The sequence below is a fragment of the Panthera uncia genome, chromosome D2 (genome assembly GCF_023721935.1).
Source record: "Panthera uncia isolate 11264 chromosome D2, Puncia_PCG_1.0, whole genome shotgun sequence".
Taxonomy (NCBI): Eukaryota; Metazoa; Chordata; class Mammalia; order Carnivora; family Felidae; genus Panthera; species Panthera uncia.
The window spans coordinates 4871603-4897665 of record NC_064818.1 but is presented as its reverse complement, the minus strand read 5'-3'; the positions used below and the strand labels follow the sequence as shown (position 1 = coordinate 4897665).

Below are 26063 nucleotides of genomic sequence, written 5' to 3'. Positions count from 1 at the left end.
TGTATATATATATATGCCACGTCTTCTTTGTCCATTCATCCATCGGTGGACATTTGGGCTCTTTCCATACTTTGGCTATTGTTGATAGTGCTGTTATAAACATGGGGGTGCATGTGTCCCTTCGAAACAGCACACCTGTATCCTGTGGATAAATGCCTAGTAGTGCAGTTGCTGGGTCACAGGGTAGTTCTATTTTTAGTTTTTTGAGAAACCTCCATACTGGTTTACAGAGTGGCTGCACCAGCTTGCATTGCCACCAACAATGCAAAAGAGATCCTCTTTCTCCGCATCCTCACCAACATCTGTTGTTGCCTGAGTTGTTAATGTGAGCCATTCTGACAGGTGCCAGGTGGTATCTCATTGTGGTTTTGATGTGTATTTCCCTGATGATGAGTGATGTGGAGCATTTTTTCATGTGTCGGTTGGCCATCTGGGTATCTTCTTTGGAGAAGTGTCTATTCATGTCTTTTGCCCATGTCTTCGCTGGATTATTTGTTTTTTGGGTGTTGAGTTTGATAAGTTCTTTGTAGATTTTGGATACCAACCCTTTATCTGATCTGTCATTTGCAAATATCTTCTCCCATTTTGTCAGTTGCCTTTTAGTTTTGCTGATTGTTTCCTTCTCTGTGCAGAAGCTTTTTATTTTGATGAGGTCCCAGTAGCTGATTTTTGCTTTTGTTTCCCTTGCCTCTGGAGATGTGTTAAGAAGTTGCAACGGCCAAGATCAAGGAGGTTTTTGCCTGCTTTCTCCTCAAGGATTTTGATGGCTTCCTGTCTTACATTGAGGTCTTTCATCCATTATGAGTTTATTTTTGTGTATGGTGTAAGAAAGCGGTCCAGATTCATTCTTCTGCATGACGCTGTCCAGTTTTCCCAGCACCACTTGCTGAAAAGACGGTCTTTATTCCATGGGGTATTCTTTCCTGCTTTGTCAAAGATGAGTTGGCCATACGTTTGTGGGTCCATTTCTGGGTTCTCTATTCTGTCCCATTGATCTGAGTGTCTGTTCTTGTGCCAGTACCATACTGTCTTGATGATGACAGCTTTGTAGTATAGCTTGAAGTCTGGGATTGTGATGCCTCCTGCTTTGGTTTTCTTTTTCAAGATCGCTTTGGCTATTTGAGGTCTTTTCTGATTCCATACAAATTTGAGGATTGTTTGTTCTAGCTCTGTGAAGAATGCTGGTGTTATTTTGATAGGGATTGCATTGAATATGTAGATTTCTTTCGGTAGTATCAACATTTTAGCAATATTTGTTCTTCCTATCCAGGAGCATGGAATCTTTTTCCATTTTTAGTGTGTCTTTTTCAATTTCTTTCATAAGCTTTCTATAGTTTTCAGCATATAGATTTATCACCTCTTTGGTTAGATATATTCCTAGTTATTTTATGGGTTTTTTTGTGCAACTGTAAATGGGATTGATTCCTTGATTTCTCTTTCTGTCACTTCATTGTTGGTGCATAGGAATGCAACCGATTTCTGTGCGTTGATTTTATATCCTGCAACTTTGCTGAATTCATGGATCAATTCTAGCAGTTTTTTGGTGGAATCTTTTGGGTTTTCCATATAGAGTATCATGTCATCTGCAAAAGTGAAAGTTTGACCTCCTCCTGGACAATTTGGATGCCTTTTATTTCTTTGTGTTGTCTGATTGCAGAGCCTAAGACTTCCAATACTATGTTGAATAACAGCGGTGAGAGTGAATATTCCCTGTCTCATTCCTGACCTTAGGGGAAAAGCTCTCAGGTTTTCCCCATTGAGGATGATATTAGCGTTGGGTCGTTCATATATGGCTTTTATGATCTCAAGGTATGCTCCTTCTATCCCTATTTTCTTGAGGGTTTTATCAAGAAAGGATGCTATATTTTGTCACATGCTTTCTCTGCATCTTTCGAGAGGATTCTGTGGTTCTTGTCCTTTCTTTTATTGATGCGATGGGTCACATTAATTGTTTTGCAGATATTGAACCAGCCCCGCAGGGGATTATTATTTATCATTTATTTTATCACTAATTATATGTCTTTGGAAAGTTGTATAAGGACCATCGCCTTTGGCAGCCTCCATTCATTTGACATTCATTAATGCAGTTCACCTCAGAAAACTTGATGCTCTGTGGTTCTTGATTCCTTAGTCTTCTGTCTCTTCCTTTTGGTCCCTTTTTGTATTAGAAATACTTCATGTTTTAGCTCAGCATTCCACTTACCCTGCCCCCCAGATGAGATCATTACCCACAGGACTGATGTCGTACCCGCCCTGTCTCCTTTTGGCCAGCCTCCAAGGAAGAGTCAAGTCTCTCTTTACACATTTTTCATAAAAACAAAAACAAAAACCAGTGTGTGTCAAAGTGGTTAAGCAATGTTTAACTTTAAATCAACAAATAACCCTATGTTTCAGGACCTGACCAGGCATATTTTATTATTTGATACTCACACGAAGCTTTTTCTGTGCACTGAGATTCTGAGATTCTAGAGGTTTAAAATTAAAATGTAATTCCTTACAGCTCTTTGCCATTCTCCATGCGTAGGCTAGATGTCGCTGGGGCTTTTATGGTTGTCGTGAAGGCACAGTGATTTGGCCGGAAGCCGCAGTGTAGGTCTTGAGGGTATGAGGGGGAATGGTGGCCTCCTTCCCTACCAGCCTTCACGCTGCTGGGCTGTACGACTTCAGGTCAGTTTCATAACCTCTCATGCCTTTGGATGCTCATCTATGCAGTGGAGGTAATTCTGACTCACAGGGTTGCTGTAACAATTAAAGTGTTTGTTACTACATGTAAAATGCATGCAATGGTAGCCAGCATATAAGCACCATGTAAGTGAGGGCCCTGATTATTATGTGAGCACTTTGAATGTAGATTTTCCTTTTGTTCCTCTGTTCAGTTCACTGCTTGCCAGAAGGTAGTGCACATAAGAGTTCTGGTATCTGGTTGCATTCGGTAATTTTCAAGGGTAATTCTTGTGTGTGTGTGTGTGTGTGTGTGTGTGTGTGTGTGTGTGTTTTCCTTTTGTGCTGGCCCAGTAATATTTTATGTTGTAGACCTATAATAGATGGGACTTCATTATATAAAGTCTGAACACAGTTCTAGGTCCGTGTAGGCTATGGGATAGATTGGGTTTGCCCAGGTGTATGACCCTTCCTGGTTGATCCTAAAGTCAGTATCTTCATCCGTCCAAAACGAGTTGACTCTCCTATAATTCTCCTCTGTCGTGTGCCTGTCTTCTGCATATGTATTTTGCCTTTGAAGATTAGTTTACAGTTTTGTCACATGGAGATAATAATGTTTGTCTTTTACAGTGTGTTGTAGACCTGGAATCAATATATGTTCATGATAATTAAAAGAAGAGTGCCCACAGTAGGCATGCAGTAGGCATTCCATAATTGGTAGATCTTGTCATGATCCCTAGTAAAGTTGACCCACTTTGTGACCTATGTCCTTTTGTGTGTCACAGGTTTTATTCCAGCCGTTCTTTGAATATCTCCTTTCACCAGGTCCAGTTCTAGGTGCTGGGAACCACGGAGGTAAACACGATGGAATAGGTCACCGTTGTCAGAGACACTATCATTATCTGATATGTTTCTTAATGACGTATCTGGTTTAAATGTTTGACTTCATTTTTAGTTAGATCCTTTTAGATTGTTTCAATGTATCATTGACGAGGTAGTCATTGTTAGGACTCTGCAGAGCATTTATCCTGATGACTGTGTTTTTCCTTACAGCTCTTTCAAGCATTTGATTGGAGGACTGGATGACGTGTCTAATAAAGCCTATGAGGACGCAGAAGCTAAAGCAAAGTAAGTGATATTTTTTTATTCCTTTGACTTTAGTCTTGATTTTTCAAAGTTGATTTTGAATAAATAGAAGATTAACTGTTTTGTCGGACGTAACAAATCCCAGCACTCTGACAGAAGAAATCACTTGCTTCAGAGGGGGGAACTAGCAAATTTCAAGGTAGTTACTACATAGGATGCTTCCTCAGTAAGTCTCTTCTTAAACATGAAATCTTAATTTGGGGAGCAAGATCATCTCCACAAGGGAAAAATGGTAAGTTTAAAACCCCCTATAAATAATTGAATGCAAACATTATTTCTCCCACTGAAAATACTTGATGGATGAATGGCGGCCACAGTGCACAACAGTTGTTTGTGAAACTGTAGGGGAAATAACAAAGCTGAAGTATTTCCCGTTGCAAATACCCTGTTGCTCTGTTGCTTTCTCTTGAACTGCCGAGGCACTAAGTTTCCAGAATGATCGGAGATAGTACATATCCCATTAATTATCCTTTTTGTATCTACTGACATAAATCCAATTGTATCCACTTTAAACCTTTAACTTTTTTGAGTGAGATCTTGCCATTTGCAGCTACCTGGATGGAACTGGAGGGTATTATGCTAAGTGAAATGAGTCAGTCAGAGAAAGACAAAAATCCTATGACCTCACTTCTATGACGACTTTAAGAGACAAAACAGATGAACATAAGGGAAGGGAAACAAAAATAGTATAAAAACGGGGAGGGGGACAAAACAGAAGAGACTCATAAATATGGAGAACAAACCGAGGGTTGCTGGAGGGGTTGTGGGGAGGGGGGGATGAGCTAAATGGGGAAGGGGCGCTAAGGGATCTACTCCTGAAATTGTTACACTAGATGCTAACTGATTTGGATGTAAATTTTTAAAAATTAAAATGAAAATTAAAAAAACCCTTAACTTGTTTGACAAAGATTTGAAATTATTTGAGATTGGCTTTTTCTGACAAAAAAATCTAGGTTTGTTTTACAAAATGGCAATCTTTATAAGTCTCCCCTCTTCTGCCCCCCCCCCCCAAACTAATTCAAGTGAAAGCAATTTAGTAGTGATTTCACACAGGACACCTGAAGGATTAAACTGACAAAAATTTATCAGTAAAGAGATAGTTCAGGGGCAGAATTTGGTTGGTTTTGTAGTAACCTCAAAAGCCAAAAAAAAAAAAAATAATTTAATTGCTTTTGCCTTGAGAATCTAGGAAGATTAAAACTTTGGTCTAGAATGAAAAAAAAAATAAGTACCGTAATTCATTTTGACTGATAAAATTCTATTATCTTCAAAGCTGTCAATCTATTCACAATTTCTTCCCCGTATGGTTGCTTCTGTTTCCTCCACTCTTTGGAGGGACACAGACACACACATCCGGAGGTCAAATGGCAGCCGTGCCTTTGCCAAGATTTGCTCAGGAATCGCATTAGGCAGTTTTAACGCCAAACTGCACACAGTCATCGGATTTCCTGTACTGTGGGTGGTACATATTAATTTTCTGGGGTTTTTTCCTACACTCGGTCAAAATACATATTAATGCTAAGTTTAGCTTCTGGTATTAGCACTAATCCTACTGAGATGGCAGAGGGGGCCATTTAAGCTACCCTATCAGTTTTAAAAGTTATAAAAGCCCCTTGTTATTATTGGACTTTATCCTTAGCGGAACATTTGCGATATAAAAATTCATCTTTATAATTTATGTTAGCATATCTTTCTTGAGTATCTATAGTCGATTAAGATTACCATGGGTCATTCCATATAAATATGTGTCGTATTATACACCTTTTGTATATATATAATGTCTGGTAATCTTGAAAATTCATCTAAAATCTACGTGAGCAACTGTGTACGTATTTTTGCAGTTACTAGAAAAAGTCAGACCTCTTTTATTTTATTTTATTTTTTTTAATTTTTTTTTTAACTTTTATTTATTTTTGAGACAGAGAGAGAGCATGAACAGGGGAGGGTCAGAGAAAGAGGGAGACACAGAATCTGAAACAGGCTCCAGGCTCTGAGCTGTCAGCACAGAGCCCGACGCGGGGCTTGAACCCACAGACCGTGAGATCATGACCTGAGCCGAAGTCGGCCGCTTAACCGACTGAGCCACCCAGGCGCCCCTATTTTATTTTTTTTAATGTTTATTAATTTTTGAGAGAGAGGGGCAGACTGCAAGTGGGGGAGGGCAGAGAGAGAGGGAGACACAGAATCCGAAGTAGGCTCCCGGCTCTGAGCTGTCAGCACAGAGCCCAACACAGGGCTCAAACTCACAAACCGCGAGATCATAACCAGAGCTGAAGTTGGACGTTTAACCGACTGAGCCACCTAGGCGCCCCATACCTCTTTTGAACTAAAGCATTCTATGGTCTATTTCTGTTTCGGCTAAATGTTAGATTCTTTAATGAAAGTTTTTGCGTAAGTCCTGTTGACCCAAAGTTGAGTCTGGTCACAGGCTTGAAATGGGTCAGTGATGGGAAAGCGCCTTGACTTAGCTGTATCCTTCCCAGCGTCCTCCTGGCTCTATAAAGATGACTGTGTTTGTATCTCATGAACTCTGGGCATCTGTGAGGTCATTCACACGTGCTTCAACCAAAGACAACAGGGAAAACAAATACGGCAACGTTCAGATCTGACAATTACAGGCCAGGAAGGGTGACCATACTTCTCACTGGAACAGATTCTGTGTGAAGAGTACCCTGAACGTGGGGCCACAGCCTCGGGCTTTGCTTCCCCCCTTTGTCGTTTCCAACCACCTGGTCTTAGTCCAGTTACACTGCCTCTTGATGGCCTCATCTTACTTTTGAAATGGTGTTTCTGTGAGTTAATTGATAGGAGTATGTAGAAGTGCCTTGTGAATGATAAAGGGCTGTAAAGGGAATGTTACTGTTGGTGGAATTAATCACTGGAAGCATATCCTAGTGCTTTTGATAAATGGCTTGATTTATAGATAATTATTGCATATTGATTACATAAAACTAACTTTACCTGGCCAGGAACTCTTTACTCGTATGTGGACAAACTGCTCTCACTTCGGTAGAATGTCATGAAATTTCACCTAGCCTGGAAAATATCCGTAAATACCATTTTGATAAAAACAGCAACATTTAGGGGCGCCTGGGTGGCTCAGTTGGTTAAACGTCCAACTTCGGCTCGGGTGATGATCTCACAGTCCGTGAGCTTCAGCCCCGCGTTGGGCTCCGTGCTGACAGCTCAGAGCCTGGAGCCTGCTTGGGATTCTGTGTCTCCCTCTCTCGCTCTGCCCTTCCCCTGCTCATGGTCTTGCTCTGTGTCTCTCTCAAGAATAAATAAACATTAAAAAAAATAAATAAAAAATAGCAACATTTGGCTAAAAGAAAGTTCAATTATGATTGAAGAACAAAGAGGAACAGCAAATGACTAGTTGCATCTAAGTGGCTCAAAATATTACTTGAACCATAAATTTGATAGACTATAAATTAGTTATTATACTTGAATATAAGTTCACTAGGAGAGGTTGAAGTTTTCTAGTTCAATTAATACTAAATCCAAATGAATGCATAACCCACGTTCCTTAATATTATTTGAAAAATGGGAAAAAATCAATAATATCTGAAGATTTCTGAGGTTGAAAGTATCATTTTAACCAGGTGTCCTCTCTCTCGGAGGTAAACTGTGAATTATTCCCAAGGCAGAGCTTTTTAGTTGAACTAACAAGTTTAAATGTCTATCTGTGTTAATACTGTTGTCTCTTTATTCAATTTCTTCCCCTTAAGTGTATTATGCCTTCATCTCATATTTAAGGAGCTTCTAAGGTTTGCCACTTCAGGGACTAGGTGCACGCTCTAATTGGTCTCAATTCCCTGGATCATTCTTGTAATGCCTCTAAATTTCTATATAGATCACAAAATCTGTACCGTTGAGAACCGAGGTGTTGATTGGCTCTGCCGTGTGAGTCTCCGTGATTTTGCCGAATTCACCGAAGATGAGGGTAGTATTTCTTAAAATCCGACTGAAATGATCACAGTATTTATCCCTATGAACTTACTGTTGGTATTGTCTCATCGACTATGACTATTTGGATAAAAGGAGAAAAAAAAAAAAAAAGGCCTGACTATAAAGATAGATGCAGTTGAGATGTTTAGAACTTAATTAGCTGTTAGCATAATCAGGCTTCAGTGGCGGACTCCTACACAAAATGTACAAACCATCCTTTTCAGAAACACTCCTCTCATCCGGTGTGGGTGGCTGGTCCAGAAAGGTTGGCTTGAGAGCAATGTTCTCGTGAAATGGTTCTTCGAACTTTCCTGCTGCTGGATATATGCCTTCAGCCCCTCTCACCACATAAATTACCGACAAAGAAAATTATTCTTGACAGAATCTTTACCTTTATGGCTTGTTTAAGCTTTTCTTGATTGCTGCTAATTATCCACTAAGGGCTTCTCTTTCTAAAATATGAAGTTGTAATCACAAAGACATTAGAAGAGACAACAGCAGATCAAAGTTAAGCATCATTAAGGCTTATTTAGAGCGGAAAGTAGCATTCGTGATGAAAGGTATGCGTTATTTCCCTGTGAGAATACATATTCGTTTAATAAACACTTCGAAATTCACTTAATGATGACTCAGGCACTGTGTTTCACAATGTGCAGACTAAGTAGGAAGCCTATTTTCTAATACTAAGGATCTTGCTGCTCTGACAGCTCGAAGAATGTAGATTCGTAAATGCGTTTATTTATGATCTAAGTTGAGGCTTCTCAGTTTCGTTCTCCGTGAGGGACTCTTTCTCATGGTGAAATTTATACAAAGCTACAAATGAGTGTCCAGTCATGTGTTTTAATCTACAACATCCCTTGATACGAATATAGATTCGAAGGCCCTGTGATGAGTCCGCAGCTCCTCACGTACCTGCCTTTGCTGTGTTCATTCACTTTGTCATATGCACGCATTTTATTCAACACTTTCTGGGTTCCTACAAAATGCTGCATATACAGCGGTGAATACAACAGGCATGCTCCTTGCCTTCATGATGCGTGTGGTGCCATGAGGGAGAGAGACACACGTTAATGGTTCTGGGAGAGCTTCCCAGAGGAGGTGACATTTTATCTAGATTTGAGCTGAATTCTAATGAAATTAGCTGGTTAGGCAATAATTAGTATTCGCTGGGCAAGTAAATGCAGAGGGCATTGCAGCTAGACAAATAGCATCTGCAAACCTTCTAGATGGGTATGCACAGAATGCATATTCAATGAACCAAAGTGCAATCAGGCTGGGACCGAGAAAGTCTAAGATCGGGTGTTAAGGATTTAGGAAAATCACTCCAGGCTTGTAAGTTACCAGAAGAGATGAGTTGGGTGACCTGCTAATTGAACATCCTTTCCTCTGGGGTTGGAAGACTGTGAAGTGAAAGCAGAGAGAACCAGCAGAGTATTTTGCAGGGAAAAGCTGATTGTGGACAGGACTTGAATGAGGGCTGGGTGAATAGAGAAAAGCATTTGAGAGATAGTCAGATGGCAAAGCCAGGAGGTCTCTGCACGGATGTAGATGTTGGTGCTCAAGGGGAGCAAGGTCAGGCCAGCGCAAGGATTTGGCATCTGGAGGTCAGAGGAAGACGGGGGCGTTCGCTAAGGCAGAAAGGTTGAATGGTGGCCAGGTGGGGGGGGGGGGGCAGTGCTAGTGAATTGATTTTTGTTCGGGTAATAGATGAGCTGCCCTTGAAACCGGTTGGGCAGGCCTGGAGCTCGGGGGAGAGGTTGGTACTCACTTGGAAATTATGAGCTTTTACGTGGTAGGTGAAATTAAAGATGTGCATGAGGCAGAAAGTAGGGAATTAGAGCATCATGGTACTGAGGGCTGATTCTTGAGGAACTTTAGCATTTAAAAATCAGGGAAAGGAGAAGGATCTCTCTGTCTCTGTCTCTGTCTCTGTCTCTCTCTCTCTCTCTCTCTCTCTCTCACACACACACACACACACACACACACAGAAAAGGAGAGCTCAGAAGCAAAGCCAGATGCATCACAGAAGCCAAGAACAGAGTGTGTTTCAAGATAGGGGGAGGAGACAATGACATTGCATGCTGCTGAGAGTTCTAGTGTGTCAGTTAACAAATGCCCACTGGATTTATCAAACCACTGGTTCACTTTAGGGTTAGCTCAGGGCTGAGTCCCCTCACATGGGCTCAAGATGAAATTGATGTGAAAAAATAAGAGTCAATGAGCTTCTATGAAAGTATAAGAAATTTCAGGTAAAATAGAGATATGTAGGGATCTTCAATATTGGGAGAGAAAGGAACATGTTAAATCCAGGAGAGACAGAGTAGAAAAGTCTCGGCAAGTTGGTCTCAGGTCCTTGTAACCCTCACAGACAAAAGCAGACTTTGTGATGTGATTTCCTACTTAAGAAGGTTTTTCGTTTTCTTTTTTCATTAGGTAATATTCCTTTAGATTTAAATGCTAATCCGCACCCTGCCTCTGTCTCTGTAAAACTGTAAAATTCTCCCAAGAGGGAGGGAGGGAGGAATGAATGAATGAATGAAGGAAGGAATAAAAATTGAATTCCCCCAAGAGGAATCAATATATTTTTTTCCTCCTATCTTAGCATAAATATGTACTTAAGTTCCTTTTTCCTCCAGAGATAAGCTGATCCTCCCTCTGGGCACACAGAGGAAAGAGGGACCAACCTTGGGCAAGGAGCCTCTAAATGACCAAAGACTTAAAGGCACCATTGGAACCGCCATCTAGTCCTGCCTTACTCCCCTCACTATGCACCACTGTCCACTTCTTTTCCACCTTGTCCTGGAAAAAGGACTTCCAAAACAGATTCACCTAGAAAGAAACAAAAGCAAACAAGAAAGCTGAAACTATAGAAAGGAGCCAGGAACGAGGAGAGTGTGCAAAGCAGGATCCTATCATCAGTGCACGAGAAAAAAAAGTGGTGCCCCAAAAACAGAGGCACCAGGACTGCCTCTGACTTACTGCCACGAAACAGTGAAATCCCACACACAGTCTCTTCCTCTGGATGAGACCAAATATTGCCTGCATAGGGTCCACTTGTTTGGCCTTTAGGCTTCAGTCCAAATAAAACTTTTACTCCTGCTTCCATGATTAGTCCTCCTTGATTTAAAGCCCCCCTTCTGTTTACAAGTTCATCTGCAAAGGAACGTTTTAGTCAGTCCGGTATTTTCAGAATTGCATTTGGTGCCAAGCCTTGTCGTTGGACACAACGTGACGGCAGTCAAAATGTTCTCTCGTTTCATTAGCAGAGACGACCCTTTAGCGCTCACTCTGCTGTCACGGGCAGGTGCTCTGTGCTCTCTGGCATGTTCCTCGGGCCTTTGAATGTTCACTCATCAAATGTGTCTCCAAACAACGAAGCTGTGGAAATCAGAACACAGGCCTGCATTATTTGTAACCTATTCCCAAACGCCCCAGGGTTGGCTAGCATCTCACAAACATGAGATTCTCAATGCACAATCCAATACATATGGGTTGTTCTTCTGAACACCCTGACTTTAAAAATTTGGCCTTTCTTACTGGTGTTTGTCTGCCAGGCATTTGAGGGTAAAGACCTTAGTATTCCCGCAATCTTATCAACAGTTTACTTAAGCTAACGCGGTCGAGATGTAAGCAATTCTCAGGGAAATGAGCCTGGAAAATTGTGTCTCCCCTTATGGAAAGAATGCAAGGGAGCGAAATCCTATTCCAAAATGGAGACTCGGCACCAATTAAGTGGAAAGAACAGTGAATGGCATTCTGAAATAGCCCTCAAACCAGAACCAGAACTTGCTGACCACTTCGAGGGTTGGGTACCCAGAAGACAGTCCTATCCTCTGGGCAATAAAAATTGTTTTCCGTTTTATTGCAGGGCAAACACAGAGGAGACTGAGAAATTTGCAGTGGTTGGCCCTCTAATAAGCCGGCTCTCCTTTGTGCAAGAGCCGCTTGGTTTTCAAATTCCCGTACGTGCAGTCAGGGCGGGAGGAGGTAGGGAACCGTTGCCGGGGCCAGCGGTGCTAACAGATTAAAACTTCCCTGTGGGTTGTAACTACAGAGCGTCCAAGTCTGTGTCTCTTTCAGGTGCAGGGATACTGAATCAGTCGCTCTGTTAGAAAATGATTTTCAGGATAAAACTGCTTGGCCTTGGGTAGGGGTATTTTTTTTTTCTGTTCATTAAAAATGTGAAACTCTCAAAGGCCGTTTGTTAATTTCTTCTCTGCAACGTTTATCTTTCAGACTCCCTAGGTAGCAAGACTTTATAAAGGTGAATCCCAGGATGTCCTGGCAGGCAACCTTTTGTAATTGACAGAGCAGAGGACTAATGATAATTAAAAATTCTAGTGCTGTTGACAAACCATTTGATTACAGACTGTTTTCTTGTTCTGGAAAGAAAGGGTGTTTCCTTTCCACCATTGACATGTTAGACAATAACAACCGGAAATTACTTTCAACACATCAAGGGCTCTATACATTGTAAGGATGATTTGTAAGGATGATTGCCATGTGGCAATGAGGTCTGCGTTTCCAGAGCCCAAGATAGAAAAGAGTCTTTTTGACAGGCTGACGTCCTTCCTAGAGCCCATTTGTGATAAAGTACTTTTTATTTTATTTTTTTAACTATTTTTTTTAATGTTTATTTATTTTTGAGAGACAGAGCACGAGCAGGAAGGGGCAGAGAGAGAGAGGGAGACAGAATCAGAAGTAGGCTCCAGGCTCTGAGCTGTCAGCACAGAGCCCGGTGCGGGGCTTGAACTCACAAACCTGAGATCATGACCTGAGCCAAAGTCGGCGCTTAACCGACTGAGCCACCCAGGCTCCCCACGTACTTTTTAAAGAGCAAAAAATAGGAATACCTAGTATATCCCTTGTGTTCTCAGCAGGTTCAGCTGAAAAATAATAATCTTTGACTAAAATACCTTTTCTTTGTCCATGCAAGCTGTTTCTCTCACTGGAGATAGCATATGGCCTAATTCGAACACTGCCATACATAGAAGGCTGAGCCATTCTAGGGAGAAAACCTTGAACCTAGGGAGCTGGAGGCTGATACTCATCGCTGGGAGGGAGGCCATGGGCACATGGCAGGAGGCAAGGAGGCAATCGCTTTGGAGATGGGAGTTGCCACCTTAGTCTCAGCACCGATGAGTGCTTCTCCGTTTGACCTTGAGCACAGGGTCTAGCAACTAGCACTTGCCTCTCTGGACCTGTTTCCCAATCTGTAGAAATGATATTCCTTGTGATAAATCCTTTCTAATGTAGATGCTTAGAATGGGGAAGTTAACAAGCCATGCTTTTAGACGCATAACTCCCTTCCATGGAAACAATACTTTCGACCTGTGTTGTTTTCTAAATTTATCGTGAAGACATCTTTGTAGTTGTCAGTAGCAAGCAGGCTCCTAAAGATCATGGAATAATTTGTGGGTCTGTATTTTAACGAAAGTCACTAAAGCTACATTTCTTTCCTCTTAGGAACTGAACTGAACGCATTGCCGTTAGTGCATGCTTTATTCAAAATATTTAAATCAAAAATTATGCAGTTTTGCTTGAAGAACACTTCGATAACTCATAGTAGCTAAATAAATGAGCTTTTAGAAACAGCAGTTTTCATTTTCATCATTATACATACAATCTTCTCTTGCCAATCTGACATTTAGATATGATAATAAGCCAGACTCTCTCTCAATAAAATGCCATTTGAAAATTATAGAGTTCCTTGGAAACGGGAAATGTTATACCAATACTTTGCCCATGAATCCCTGTAGAAAAAAAAATGATTTTTAAATAATGAATTAAAATGGCAGTGTAAATTGTTTCAATACACCGAGCACAGTGCATGGTGTGAGTTTATGTCTCTAAATTGTTATTTGAGGAAGATGAGATATCACAGAAGTGAAATATGGCTGATGTTCACAGCCATTTGGGTGTATCACGCTATTTCCCTGCAATGCATAAATTGCAAACATTAGTCAACTTTATAAACTGTATTAATTACTTCAGGCAGCCAGCTTCTACCCTACTATATCAGATATGTATGGATATAAAAAACAAAAGCTGTTACTCTAATATTCAGAAGCGGTTCAAACATTTTAGACAATGTAGATAAATTGCTGATTGAACATATTGAATAATAATGATCCTAATATCCTTGAAAAGGAAATAAAGCAGGTTCCTAAAATGATGAATTTAAGATTACACTCTCGGGACACCTGGGTGGCTCAATCGGTTAAGCGTCTGACTCTCGGTTTGAGCTCAGATCATGATCTCACAGTTCATGGGATTGAGCCTCCCTCGGGCTCTGCACTGACAGCTCAGAGCTTGGAGCCTGCTTCAGATTCTGTGTCTCCCTCTCTGTGCCCTTCCCCTGCTTATGTTTTCTTTCTTTCTCTTTCTTTCTTTCTTTCTTTCTTTCTTTCTTTCTTTCTTTCTCTCTCTCTCTCTCTCTCTCTCTCTCTCTCTCTCAAAAATAACCAAACATTAAATTGTTTTTAATTTATCCATTCTGAATTTCCCTCTGACATCAGCAGTCATCTACAGTCACCACCTTGTAATTTTAATAGTGTCGTAAACATTATGCCTAAAATGGTTTTATTCATAAGCTTCTTTTTCCGCTATTTTTCTAATCTTGGAAATATTACACAGCTATGCATATAAACAGGAGTTGTTCAGCCTTGGCACTATTGACATTTTGGGCTGGATAATCCTTGGCCGTGAGTGGCTGTCTTGTGCATCATGGGATGCTTATCAGCATCCCTGGTGTCTACCCTCTTCTGAGATCTTTACTCACAACACTTCTGATACATGAGTGGGGTTTTTCCACACCAACATCCAGCCCTTCTACCCTCTGGATTCTAACTACGTATCCTACAGTTCCAGTCAGTTCTGAGGTGCTCAGTCCCGCAAGACTGCCCCCCTCTTCAGACACCACTCACAGTGTCCCACATGCCTCTGACCATCTGGTTATAATTCAGGGGTTCCCATGACCCCTTCTTCAGGTTGTACAATGGCCCACAGAACTGGGGAATATCATTTCCTTACCATTACCAGTTTATTGTCATGCCTACAGCTCAGGAACAGACAAAATGAAGACTGGTATGGGTGGATGGGCACAGAACTTCCATGCCGTTTCTGAGCACCTCACTCTCCTAGCAACTTGATATGATCACTGACCCCGAAGCTCTCCTCACCCCACTGTTCAGGGGTTTTAATGGAGATTCATTATGTAAGCAGAATTGATCAAATCATTGGCCATTGGCGACTGAAGTCAACCTCAGCCCCTCACCCCTCTCCAGTTGGGAGGGCGGAACTTAAGTTTCCAGCCCTTCCTTGTGCTTTCTCTTTCTGCTGGTCAGCCACCCTGAAAGCTATCCAGGGGCCCCGCCCACCAGTCATCTCCGTAGCATACCAAAGACACAGCTACCAGCTATCACTCTAAAGGGCCCAAGGGCTTGAGGGGCTTTGTGCCAAGAGCCAAGGACAAGGACCAAATATATATTTCGATTATATCACACCACTAGAAGCCAATAGCATATCCCCCACCCACCCCTCAAGTCATGACAATCAAAAATGTTTCTAGAAATTGCCAAATTGCAGGGCCTGCGTGGCTCAGTCAGTTGAGTGTCTGACTCTTGATTTGGGCTCAGGTCATGATCCTTGGGTCCTGGCTGGAATCTAGTCCCACATCTGGCTCTGTGCAAAGCATGGATCCTGCTTGGGATTCTCTCGTGCTCTCACTCTCTCCCTTCCCCCCTCCCTCCCTCCCTCTTTCTCCCCCATTGCCCCCCTCCTCCCCACCGCCTTTCTCCCCCACTCTCTCTCTCTTCCTCTAAAATTGAAAAAAAAATGGCAAATATTTGCGAGAGGGAGAGAGGAGAGGACAAACTCTCCCCTGGTTCAGAACCATTGCCATAAATAGAAAACAAATAGATATGACAATTATTTGAAAAGGCAGTAAAATTATGTTTTTCTGGGTATAGGCTTTTTTCAAATGTTGAAAATGAGCCTTACTTTCCTATAGTTTTGCTTCCAGGAGAAAAGCTTAGGAGCAACAAAAATTGCCAGCAGATAAGACTTTTGCTCCACAGGTTTGCAAAACTGTCATTAATTCAAATGCTAGAATGCAACCAAACTATACAAAATAATTTATCCACATTCAATTAAGGTTTCTAGGTTTCTCCCTCATACTCAATATTTTTTTAAAAATTCTCCTTCAAAGAAGCAGAATTTTAAGCTTTATGGGACACTTAACTCACTAGGAAAATCTGGCTTACCAGGGTGCTAAAACTTTGCTATTAGATGTTTTTTCTGTTTTTGTTTTAAGATGTTAGATTTTTCTTTTATTGTCTTGAGATGTTAGAGTTCGTGGGTTTTTTACAGCTGGAAAATTCTGTGTCCTTTTGTGCTGCACATTGTTGATTGACGTTTTTCACATTAGATTCTGAGCCCCTGCAATACTCTCAAATGTAATTACTTTGTGTACAATACAACGAGCATTCTTTCTCGTCATCAAGCCCCTGGGGTGATGACAGTCAAACATGACATTGCATTAAGACAGAAAACACAGGAACAGGTTTTAGGTAAAAGAAACATCGGTAATAGAAGTCTGGTGTTACATCGGTGATAGGACACAGGTGCGTTTTGCTACACCGAATGCCGCATAAAAGAGGGTGAAGGGGCTCCGGGCAATCAGGGACGTGCATTTGGGGACCAGGGGTCACAAATTTGACAGTCTCTTCAAATAGGGGCATTTTTACATTACAAGCTCTGTCAACATGGTTTTGTTAACTCTGAGACAGAAAGGGCACGACATTCTTTAAATTCCCCTTTTGCGGTAATCACCAGCAATGGATTCTGCCAACACAGTGCAGCCCGCTGGCATGATTACTATTCCTCGCGTGCCTCGGGGAGCCAAAGGCCAGTGGGGCTGACTCCCTGCTGACTGAGGAAAGAGCCAGAAGCAATCAGAGAGAGCTGGCCACATCGGTCCATGAGGGATGTCATCTGGGCATCCTTAGACAGAAAGTGGATATGTGAAATGCAGCGGATGTTGGGATTTCTGTGCCAGACAAGAAAGCCAGCAAGGATTGGGAATACAGATGATCTGGGATTGTTGCCAAATGACCCAAAGGCGAATAATGATTAAAATAGTATGGGGGGTGGTGCGGGGGGTGGTGCTCCAGGGTGGCTCAGTTGGTCGAGCGTCGGACTCTTGATTTCAGCTCAGGTCATGATCTCACAGTTGGTGTGTTCGAGCCCCTGTCAGGCTCTGTGCTGACAGCCTGGAGCCTGCTTGGGATTTCTCTCTCCCTCTCTCTCTGCCCCTCTCCTGCTCATGCACACTCTCAATCGCTCTTTCTCTCTCAAAGCTAAATAAAATATTTTTTAATAACAATAAAATAGTTGTCTGCTGGGATTGTTATAAAAGAATAAACCTTCAGAGTGGTTTTCAACCTACAGGTCCACAAACCCTTAAGGGATCGTGAAGTTCATGTAGTGAATCATGACCAGTATTTTTATTATTTCATGTATGTTGTAGTATTGATTTGTGAGTTTTTCCATTACATGTATTATATTTTTTCCATATATATATATATATGGAAAAAATAAATATATAATGGGTGTAAAGGATGGGTTTGACAAAAAATGTATTTCTTAATGTGACTATAGTCAAAAAAGCTTAGAAACATAAATCAATGGGGCGCCTGGGTGGCCCAGTCGGTTAAGCATCTGACTTCGGCTCAGGTCATGATCTCGTGGTTCATGGGTTCGAGCCCCGCGTCAGGCTCTGTGCTGACAGCTCAGAGCCTGGAGCCTGTTTCAGATTCCGTGTCTCCCTCGCTCTCTGCCCCTCCCCCACTCGTGCTCTGTCTCCCTCTGTCTCAAAAATAATAAACATTATAAAGATTTTAGAAACATGAATCAGTATAAATGCCTCCCAAGTCAGTTGTACTATTAACTATAATTTCATTTCCTTCTTAAAAATAGATGGTTTTTCCTGTGGGCATTGAATACTTAGACTTATCTCATGGCTACAGATTATACTCCTTAGTCAGTCGGGTGCCTTGAAAATGTTGGCATTTGACTCCAAGGAGGAGACAAGAAGTGAGGGGGCAAGATGTATACCTTGCCATATGTGATGCCCATGTCAGTTAATTAGTGCTCAGATGGTGGTGTCATCTCCGAATTCAAAGGACAGTACATCTTTATTGTGAAGAATGAATTAGGTCAACATTTTTTCAGTTCAAACATACCAGGCATATACTAGACAAGGAGAATACAAAAGAAAGGATATTTTTTCCCTCCTCTTGAGAAATGTAAAATCTAATGAAGGCGGGGCGCCTGGGTGGCTCAGTCAGTTGAGCGTCTGACCTCGGCTCAGGTCACGATCTCCTGGTTCGTGAGGTCAAGTCCCGCGTCAGGCTCTTTGCTGACAGCTCAGAGCCTGGAGCCTGCTTTGGATTCTGTCTCCATTTCTCTGCCCTGCCCCCACTCACACTCTGTCTCTCTCTCGCTCTCTCAAAAATAAATAACACATTGAAAAAAAATTTTAATCTAATGAATGCAGCAATTACATTGTTGATCGTGGCATTACTTAGTAACAGGGGAGATATGGAATGTGATACCAACATTTAGAAAGAGCATCTCTGTGGGTCTAAGGATTTTATGTGTTTTTATCAAGACGTTCTCCTGGGTAAAGGACAACTGTAGGCATGTTGTGAACCAAGTGGGGATTTACGTCAAGTGGATGTGTTGGCAAATATCTACAGATTTCAGCATCTATCTGTGACCGGGAGGCTGAAAAAGATGAACATTCCACTCGTTCACCCCAGAAAGGTCAAGTCCTCTTGGACCTATTTCCATTTGCCAGTTATCCAATGAGTTGAATCCAGGGCTGTGCTGCCTTTTGAGAGTGCCCCTGATCAAGTTGCACTGTTTGGATTCCATATTTACAGGTGCAGCAAAAACCCAAGAGAAACTTACCTTGCACTGGGGACTCAGTTTCGTAGAGCTACCTCCTTCATAGTGAGTGTTCTCATTTATGTTCCTAAGCTCTCTCTTCAGAACTTGAAAGCTTTAATAACCCTGTAATCACCACAGATGTTGATCAACCGGGGTTTATCTCCGTATTTATTAAAGACAGAGACAGGAACTATTTGGTATAAGATCTAGTATAACCCCCTACTTAGGAAAAATCTCAACGACGAGAAAGTGCAGTGTCCAAATTAGTTTTGCTGCGCTGGATATTAATGACAGTGAGCCAGCAGGAATTCTACCCTTCTAAACTATAAAACAAAGCCTTATTAGTATTCAGGACTTTGTTTTGCTTCTTTAATAATAATCTATCCATGTAACTTTTACCAAGTAGATACCACTTAATTAAAATGTTCGGGTAATCAAAACAGCCCAAGTCCCAGAGAATCTGAAAAGTTTAAGTGCATTTTGTTAAAACGGGATATATTACTACTGAGATAAACAAATAGATCTGAAAGCACTTTGTTAAATGTTAAGATGCTGTGTAAATATGAGATAATCCTGTTCTTTGTATAGTTTTATCAATTATTATGCTGATAATTAATGACAAAAACGGTTAACATTTGTTGGGCACTTGGACTATGCCCGGCTTTGTATTAATTACTTCACTTAATCCTTATAACAATTCTATGAGGCAAATATTCTTATTTTCCTTGATTTACAGATAAGGAAATTAAGAGCCGGAAAGATTCTTTTTAATTAAAAAAATTTTTTTAGTGTTTTCCTCTTTGAGAGAGAGACAGGCAGACAGACGGAATCTGAAGGAGGTTCCAGACTCTGAGCTGTCAGCAAAGAGCCTGACATGGGGCTCGAACCCATGAGGTGTGAGATCATGACCTGAGGAGAAGTCAGACACCTAACCGACTGAGCCACCCAGGTGCCCCGAGGCCTGGAAAGATTAATCCCAAGGTCTCACGACTTGTACATGTTGAGAACGGGATTCACACTGGCCGCGAGCCACCCTCTACCAAAGCCCGTGTGTGAGCTCCCAGAACCCTAACCATTTCATAGGCATATGTGCATGAGACAAATCTTTGCAACTTGTTATTACACACATCTTCAATCCGAGAAGGTAGAACAATGAACTCTTCCCCTTACAAGCATCACCCAGATTCCAGTTACCAATATCTTGCCACAAATTCTTACTCTTATTCTTGTTACAAAATTTGTTTTACTGAGATCCTTTGAACAAATCACTAACATCCTATCATTCCCTCTCCAACCTTTTATTTATTTATTTTATTTATTTTTTTTTTTAAAAACCTTTTTTATTTTATTTTTTTTTAAATGTTTTTATTTATTTATTTTTGAGACAGAAAGAGACAGAGCATGAGCAGGGGAGGGGCAGAGAGAGAAGGAGACACAGAATCCGAAGCAGGCTCCGGGCTCCGAGCTGTCAGCACAGAGCCCGATGCGGGGCTCGAACTTACGGACTGTGAGATCATGACCTGAACCGAAGTCGGACGCTTAACCGACTGAGCCACCCAGGCGCCCCTCTCCAACCTTTTATATGCATCTTCTAAAACTAGGGACACATTTCTATTTAACTACAGTGTCATTGTTGCACTTGACGAAGTGAGTATATAGTCAGTATTCAGTTGTTTTCTCCAACCTCTTTGTATGGTTGATGTGTTTGACTTGAAATCAAAAGGAGTCTCAGGCACTGTGTGTGGTTCTCTCTCTCTCTCTCTCTCTTTCTCTCTCACGTCTCCTTTAATCTAGAAACACATCCCACTAGCTCTGTCAGGTTGTTAACAGATGAAGCCATTGTCCTAGAATGGACCCCCAGTTGAGATTCGTCTTACTGTCTCTCCGTGGTGTCATCCTCTGTGTTTCTCTCTAGGCTCTATATTTTTTATAAAGGATCCTCCAGCCCAGAGGATCGATTAAATTCATGTCCATTTTTTTGTGGCCAGAAGACTTCCTAGGACGTCCAGTGTCCTTCAGTGCTGCATGGTAACAGAAGGCAGATGGTCCTGCCTGTTCCCTTTCCAGCTTTTGAAGTTGGATCGGTGGACTGGGAGGTGACTCTTAGATTGTAGAGTTTCCCATCAACCTTCTGTTAAATGTTTTCATGGCAACACTAGTCCCTGCCTGAGTCAACTAGCTCATTAGGCTTTCCTATGATCATTATCCAACTCCATCATTCTTTCAATATCCGTTAACTGTAATTCTCTAAAACACTCCCCATCATCCACTAAGAATCTGATAGCCTGCCTACCCCCATGCTATACGTATAAGACAGACAGGATGAACGCTCTTCATTCTTCCCCAGCGTGTATCATTTTCCAAAGTAATTGATGCCCTAGTTGTTACCTGTTGGTGACAAATGAGGTGTGTTTTTTTTCTTAACTTTAGTTTTTGCTCTTTTTTTTTTTTGGTGTCATTATGAATTCATGGATTTTTATACGCTCAGTATACCACGTTGGCTCTTTGTTTTCTCTCGACACAATCTGTTAGTGGAAAAGAGTGCTCTTGCTTTCTGAACCAGATGTCGCAGGTCCTGCGTGGGCGTTTCCTCCCCTGGACCTGAACACCATTTCTCAAGGAAGCCTGGTTTGTTTAGTCCGAAGTGGTACAAAGTTAGGGTGGTCACTGCTCCTGGGTCTCTGTGCTTCTAGGCCTTTTTGCATAGATACGTATATTCTTTAACTCACAATACGCTCTGTGTAATCTCATGCTATCTGCGTCCTACGCTAGGTCGTTTAATTTCCCACCTATGTTCATACTTCAGAGGGACTTGTTATTATTTTAGGAGGCAGTCAAGGGTGAGAACTTAGTTTATCATACCAACAAAACCAAAAACTTGCCCAGATACCATAGCCTCCATAGAGCTGGTGACTTTACAAGTTACTCATCTATTTATATAAAAGGAAAACGATATCTATTTGTTTAGATGTAGGACTTAGTTTGCATTAGAAGCTCATTTCTTATCTTAGTTGTTTTTTTTTTTTTTTTTGAAGTTTATTTTGAGAGAGAGAAACAGAGTGCACGAGCAGGGGAGGAGCAGCGAGAGGGAGAGACAGAATCCCAAGCAGGCTCCGCACAGACAGTGCCCACTCAGGGTTCAAACCCACGAACTGTGAGATCATGACCTGAGGTGAAATTGAGAGTCGGATGTTTAACTAACCTAGCCACCCCCGAGGCAGCCTTCTCATCTAAGGTTTTAAGGAGTCTGAGACCTCATCTAGCCATGAGTTTTAGAAAACGCAGTATGCCAAAGCATTTTGGCATACTTTCCCAGCAGACAGTTGCCGAACAACTTTCCCAGCAGACAGGTGGTTGAGGCCAAAGCTTTGCCGTATCCATGGTGCTGGTGTTTCCATTGATTCTGACTCTGCCAAGATCTTCATTTTGTTGCCATTGTAATAACCGTCAAGGTGTCCTCTGCTTTCTTTTGTGGAGAGGAAGCACCAACAGTAACAGTGACTGCTACCGATTTCCCCAGGGGCAAGTGCTGCCATTTTTTTCAGTCGTTTCCCCAATTCTCCACCTTCAGAGCAGAAATATTAAAGGAAAATATGCCACTTCAGAAACTGTCCATGATTTCTACTGTGGGAAAAACAGAAAGAAGTTGTCTCCTATTTCCCTGTGAAAAGCCACATACAAAAATCCCAACATTTTACTCAACTACTTAAAACCTCTTTTACTCCCCCAACTTTTTATTAACTAGGATCTTTATAGGGGCACCTGGGTGGCTCAGTCGGTTGAGTGTCTGACTCTTGGTATCAGCTCAGGTCATGACCAGGGTTGTGGGAGCCAGCCCAGCACTGGCTCTGCTGAGCATGGAGCCTGCTGAGGGTTCTTTCTGCCCCCCTCCACTCTCCTCCTCTCCCTCTCTTGTCCCCTCCCCTCCTCACACGCGTGCACGTGCACACATTCACACTGTCTTTCAAAATAAATGGTAAAAAAAATTAAAATCTTTATTTCAGGAAACTGTGCACTTCTTTTCAAACAACTAATACTTAGACTTTGACTTTTTTTTTAATCCTATCATTTAAGCCATATACAGAGCAAAAGGTAAATCTTCCTTGCTAGAAGCAAGCATTATAAATGCTTGATCCCTTCAGAGATTCAAATACGGTTAACTTGTATTTAAGTAAAATTGAGGCTCCTTTTTAATTTCTGAATTTTTTCCAGTGAAATCTAGGAAGTAATCGACACTTTGGACAGAGCTCCAAAGAGATTTTGTAAGATTTCTCAAATCCTCTTCTGTGACTTAAAGAATTATTTTCCTATTGTAGATATAAAACCTGGCTGTATAGTTCAGTGATGTTTAGTAAAGATTAAAATGTATTTATCAAGAGGATAACAAGATTATTATTTTTATTTTACCTAACGGAAAATGCAAGCAATAACATAAAATGTAAAGAAGAATACAAAAGCTTCTCCACCAAACAACTAGTTCTTAACAGAGAGCATTGAGTTCTTTTAGCTGGAAAACATAATTTCTTATTTATACAAGGTCAACCATTATTGTATATCATCTGCGAAACACTCTCTTCTTACCCATCTGAATGATTGAGTCTACTAATGAAAAGGCACACTAGCGGAGTAGAGCTAAAATGGAGAAATGGAGGTGTTTTACCATTTCATTCTTGCTCGCTCCACAGTTTCCATGGAAACCTGACGGTTATGACAAAAGGCAGGAATGATGACTGTTTTCCAAAAATAAAATGATCACAGGATTAAATACTTAAGGTTATATGCCACTTAACCAGCACCATGGATTAATATTTGAGCTATTTAAGTAGTAAAGAGAAAATTAAATGCACAGTTAGTAGGTAAGGTAAAAAAAAAAAAAAAAAACAAACAAAAAACATATATATATATATATATATATATATATGAATGATGTTGGCTCTATCAAGTTTCCCTTTGTGTGGTTTGTGTCTCTGCCTTCAATAATGAGAAGCTAAATATTGAAGCAGCATTTAATTAATGCAATTCAATACAGAAAAAATTAAAAAAAAAAACAAATAGCAATTGAGCCATCAGCAGTAAGGAATTTGAAAAAAAAAATCTTCTTTTTTCCTGTAATGGTTTACCAACTGACAGTATTAAAGCAAAGTTAAAAAAAAAAAAAATAGGGGTACCTGGGTGGCTCAGTTGGTTGAGCGTCTGACTCTTGATTTCGATTGCAGCTCAGGTAGTAATCTCACCGTTCGTGGGATGGAGCCCCGCACTGAGCATGGAGCCTGTTTAAGATTCTTTCTCCCTCTCTCTCTCTCTCTCGGCCCCACTCCCCCCACCTCTCTCAAAACAAAACGAAACAAGACAAAACAAAGTCTGTTTAGGTAATGCCATTTTAACTTGTAAAAGAAAAGATGGCAGAAGTTACTATTCCAAACCATCATCCACATGCATCAAGGTGGATAAAACGGGACCTCTTGCTCGCTAAGCTAATTAGTGTGAACTAATTAAGGAGACCTTCCTTACAGTGACACTGGGGATGAATTACTGTGGCCTCTTCCACTTCTGGTTGAACTCGGGGGAGAGCACCAGTTTACCACGGAAGGTGAACGTGTCAGCCGAAATGAATGTGTGGATGGTTTTGCAATGACAGAGGAATAGATCCCATCATTTGGTGAAGTGATATTTTGCCATCACCCTTGTATCCATGACAAGAAAAGACAAGCGAGTTCGAAGCGGAAGGTAGCTCGTATCCAGACAATTGTGAGTGGAGCCCGTAGTGTGTCCGCTTTCCATGATGCTTGTTTGTTTCCTCGTCGGCTGAACTCTGTCCATGGGGTTTGGGATTTACTTTGTTTAGAAGGCACCTCGCGCCAAAAGGAAGACATTGCTTTTTAGCGTTACTCCTATTTTATATATTTATTAACCAAAACCGTGTGCGACAAAGAACAGACATAAAATACCGTATCTTAGCCATAGCGGCCTTAAATTTGGCGAGTTGGATTTTTCCCTGACGTCACAGAATTAGAATCGGTTGAGGCTCTAAGTCTGTCTGAACTTCCGATTCTTCTGCTTATTTCCGCTGGATAGATGCAGCAAGACCTGGTCAGCGGATGTGTGCTGGGTCTAACTCTGTTAACTGGAAGATTCTCACACACAAGTGTGTGTTTACAAGCCTAGCCTTTTCACTTGAAACCTTTTGAAATTGAGCCACAGTGTTGTAGTTTTTAGATTTTATTTTAGTGATCACTCAGAAGGAATACCTTTTATTGCTTTTCATTGGAGAGGACCTGAAGGACTGCCCATTTTTAATTTTAATTGTATTTTTCAGATTAATTATATAACCACATGGAATCATCTACATTACAAAGGGATAGTTGCTCAGATGTCTGATAACAGTATTACATGTTAATATACATGCATTGGGCTTCTCCAGGGAAACCCCAGACTCCCATTATTTTCATGGTTCAAGTGCAAGCTGAAGAGAAAATGAAACTTTATCTCAATTAGTGACGTGTGTGATGGTCCATTAAACATGCAGAGGAAGGCTGAAAGGATCATAGTTAAGTCTTGTCTTTGTTAACATCTCAATGACCTAAAGAATGCCATCAACAAATCTGTAATTCAAACCTTAGGTGGTCTTTCCAAGGAGGAGGCGTTGCCAACATTTGAGAGGAAAAGAACACACAAAGTGGAGTGAGGTGGAGGGAACGTAATTAACACAAATTAGAAAAACAAGGCTCATCAGCTTGCACAGCAGTCACCTGAAACGCATATATTTACCAACATGGAAAGATACTCATTTTGGTTTGATGAAAGCAGGAAGCTTGGGAATTCTCCGAAGAGACTCTGGGTCATTAGCGAATCTGATGTGAACTTGTTAAGGCAACAGGCACCGTCCCGCTCCACACACGGGGCTGGTAATATTGGGGGTCGGAGGACAGATCGGCTCTGTGGAAAGCAGGAGCTAATAACAGGTAAAGGATTTTCAAACTATTTTATGTCATTGAGTCAATACACCAAAACCTCTGTGAAATGCATGATCATGATGATAGCGTCACGTTGAACAAATCCACTACGATTGTATGCTAATTATGTTCTAGACAGTCATTAAATAGGATAAAGTGTTCATAGAATTCCCTCCCATAGCATTAGTAAAGCTGTATCTCAAAGTCTGTGTTCATTTTAGATACTACTACTGTTAATAATAGCAACAGCAAACGGACATGCTTACCTGTCCCCAGACAACTTGTTACACTTGTTACGAAGACACTTCTGTTGTTCCCATTTTATAGATGAGGAAATTGAGGGACAGAGAGGTTAGGTAACCTCCCCAAGTCACACAGCAGACCAAGCAGACCTGACCCACC

The 26063-nt window shown here is 41.3% G+C and overlaps 1 protein-coding gene across 3 annotated transcripts in view; it reads left to right on the top strand.

Annotated features, from left to right (window-relative positions):
* PRKG1 (protein kinase cGMP-dependent 1) overlaps positions 1–26063 on the top strand; it is a 1263577-nt gene that overhangs the window by 1145643 nt on the left and 91871 nt on the right. For all 3 annotated transcript variants that reach the window (XM_049646038.1, XM_049646037.1, XM_049646039.1), the window contains exon 9: positions 3715–3789. In XM_049646038.1, the coding sequence (XP_049501995.1) occupies positions 3715–3789 (75 nt within the window). The remainder of the gene's footprint in view (positions 1–3714; positions 3790–26063) is intronic.